Source organism: Gavialis gangeticus, unplaced genomic scaffold, assembly GCF_001723915.1.
Source record: "Gavialis gangeticus isolate Ggan-Ray unplaced genomic scaffold, GavGan_comp1, whole genome shotgun sequence".
Lineage (NCBI taxonomy): Eukaryota > Metazoa > Chordata > Crocodylia > Gavialidae > Gavialis > Gavialis gangeticus.
In genome coordinates, this window is record NW_017729028.1 from 18657648 (window position 1) to 18661130 (window position 3483).

At 40.0% G+C, this 3483-nt stretch overlaps 1 protein-coding gene across 1 annotated transcript; it reads left to right on the forward strand.

Moving 5' to 3' along the window:
- Window positions 1–366: 366 nt before the first annotated feature.
- Window positions 367–885, forward strand: MSGN1 (mesogenin 1). Its single transcript, XM_019520665.1, has one exon. The coding sequence runs from the start codon at window positions 367–369 to the stop codon at window positions 883–885; it is 519 nt and encodes a 172-aa protein (XP_019376210.1).
- Window positions 886–3483: the final 2598 nt, after the last annotated feature.

Below are 3483 nucleotides of genomic sequence, written 5' to 3' on the forward strand. Positions count from 1 at the left end.
AGTCTGTTGGTATTTTCTTTTCCCTTTGCTTCCTTCATTAATATTCCCCAGTGCAACGTTAAATGTAGATGTGCAGTCTTAATTGGTTTAGTTACAAGAAGATAATCTTTTTCCCCCCTTCTCACTGTTGCCTGTTAGTTTAAAAGCATTTTAGCTGAAGGTTGATAATTATCGGTGGGAAGAAAATAGCACATCAGGAGTTCATTTTCCATCTTAGCACTTGTGGTTCTCCTTTGAACTCCTCTCACCAAACCCTCTTTCCCATTTTGTCACTTCTCCCCCCTCCATCATAAAAGGTCTCTCTGGACGAGACTTCAGCCTTTGCTCACAAGCTAAGGGAATTACTTCTCATAAGTGCTCTCCAGGATGGACAAAGTGCATGAGACTTTGATGCATATGGAAGATGGCTTGGGCTCTGATGGTTCTGTCTTTCTCTCTTCCTGGGACTGGAAGAACAATTCAGGGACTTTTGAGCTGAACCATGTTTCATCCCCTCACAGCTTATCTCCATCTCCTTCGTTTGAATCCTACTCTTCCTCCCCTTGCCCAGCTGTGATTGAAACGTCTTATAACAGCAGCGGCAGTGGCAGCCTGATCGGATACAGCCTGATGGATTTTCCTTCCACATGCTTACAGAGCGCTGGGCCCGCGAAGGCTCAGAAGAGCACCAAGGCCAGAATGTCAGCCCAACGCAGAAGGAAAGCCAGTGAGAGGGAGAAGCTCAGGATGAGGACCCTGGCGGATGCTTTACACACCCTACGCAATTACCTGCCTCCTGTGTACAGCCAACGAGGCCAGCCTCTCACCAAAATACAGACCCTTAAATACACTATCAAGTATATCAGCGAACTTACAGATCTGCTGAACAGTGTCAAAGGGGCATAAATTCCCTCCTTGATGAACCCACCACTGGAACCTTGAGATCCTTCCTCCAAGGAGTCTTTAAAAATCCATTGGAACTTCGCTGTACTTCTTTCTTTAAAAAAATAGTTCAATGTAGTTTGAGAAATAAGGACAGATCACCAGGGACAGGAAGGGGGAGGGGATGGCTGCTGTATAGACAAAAAAGCGTGAAGTCTAAGGAGTTGTGTGTGCTTGTACAATATAGAGTTCTGGATTGTTATATTTGGTGTTTCTTATAACCAGCTTCAAAGAGATATTAAAATTAGTCTGCTTGGAAGGCAAATTGATCCTGTTAGGATTGCCTAACAGGATCAATATCAATTCTGACCAATCATCTGTTTAATAGTGAATGATTATTTGACCAAAATCAATCTGTGGTTTTAAAATGAATTTTTAAGGATGTAAATAATAATAATAATAATAATGCCAAAATACTAAGTGTGTGGATCTGTAGGCACTTTAATATTAGGGTTAGGAGGAGCATGTATGGTTAGATCAGGTATTGGCTATTTAACCACTTTTCTTCAATAATGTATCTCAGATGAAGAAATATTAAGTAACATTAAGAATGCCTTTGACTGTAAACAAATAAATATTACTGCTTCATAGTCACTATTTTGTATTGTGTGCTTGAGAGAAATGTATATTCTGATCATGAAGGAATAATCCTTAGAGCCCTGTAGAACCGAATATTGAATGCTAATGGTTAAAGCTGTGTAAAGACAACATTGTCTGTTAAATTTTCCTTGCTTTTTTATAATGTCTATAGAAGTATTTTACACATATAAAGCCTCATTGGTAGGACTTTTCATATCAGAGGGATAGAATAAATTAGACTGAATCCTACTTGTCCTCTTTCCCCCACCAACCCTACTGCTTATAAGCTAAAAATTAACTTAATGAATCACTTTCAGGCTATAGAAATATACAGAGGTCATCCTCAAGGTATATTTGAAATCCAGAAAGTTTCTCTAGGGTAACTGTAAGGTCTCCATGTCAAATCAGATGTTTCTGCAGTAAAGAACAGCCCTCCTTTCCTTATAACCAGGAAATGCTTCAGGTCTTAAATGCCTTGGACTTTCAAGTGATGGCTATCACATACCCTTCTTTACATTGTCCAGTGAAAGAAAGAAAAAGAGTTGCTATGTAAATGTACCTCCAAACTGATTTAGCAAGGCCTTGCTGTGCACTCTGAGACCAGTAAAATACAGGGAGGAATGAAAAAAGAGAAGAACTGGTGCACTGCTGCAATGCAGGTCTGAGCTGTGTGACTTGGAAGAAGGTGGGTTAACCCTGTCTTGGCTGAGGGACGTAAGGCACACACAGCACTGTACCATTCTTCTAACCAGAATATCAGGATGTGCAGTCTACTGTGCGCATGGGTGGGATGAATAGATGGGGTATTGGAGTGCCGCAGAATTATTTTTACTGTAATTTTACAGCTCTTTTTTTCCTACCTGTACATCCTAGGAAAGCCGTGCGTTTAGAGGGAATATATTTACCCTGGCACGTCTCTTTTCTAAAGTTTGGGCTTATTTTACCCAAGGGTACTTTCACAAAGTCTGTTCATGAAATGTATTATATGGTGTCCAAAATATGTAGATGACTTGAATCCTGTACAGGTGTACAATACCCATAGAAAACCCACATGTAAAAGGAATTCCATAGGTCTGCTTTATTTCTTTCTTTATTTTAACCCAGAATGGATTTTCAAACCAATTTGAGTGGTGAGTGAAATAAGTGTTATTGTCTCAGCTCTGTCCTGAGAAATAAGTAACTTATGTAGGAACACAGTAAAGGTAAAACAAACAAACAAACACCTGTTATCACATGTGCAGTCATCTATCAAATATTAACTATCTACCTTACCAGCCTTGTGTTTTCTAAATGAATATTTGAATAATTGGTAGTCCATGCCCAGTACACTGCAGGTGCAGAAATCGCTAGTGCCGCATAAATCCAAGAGGCAAATTGTACCCAGTCTGTGCTATAATTTTCAGTCCTTCCTCTTTCTTTAACCTTCCAATATGAAATTTAACAACCATGTTACAGCTTTTCAGACATATAGGTATGGAAGGAATAGAGTCTTGCATTCAAAGTATGGGAATAAGAAACTAATAAGATGGGCTTTCATTTCTGGCTCCGGCGCGCACAGTCTATAACTTCAGCTGGGAAATTTATCTCCATTACTTTAGTTTCATCAGCTATGAATTAAGATACTATCAATGGCTTCACAGTGAACTTTAAGCGGTCTGTTTAAATAGTATAAGACCATAGCTGGACTGCATGGAGAAGAACAAGCTCAGCAGGAACTGGGTAGGAACCAGCAGGTTTAGTTAATGACTCCAGTTGAGTGACTCCCAGGGCTCTGGTAAAACCTGTGAGCTGTGAACAATTTAAGACCTGAGTCACAAAAGAGTAGCAAGGAGGGGGAGGGGCCACTCACTGCCTGTATTAACAGGTTTGGGGTACTTGGGTAGGGTGACCTAGCATTGCAAAACATAAGCTTCAAAGGTATAACTGCATAACAGTACATTTTGGTTCTTTCTTCCAAAGTCTGGATGAATAGATAAAATTAAG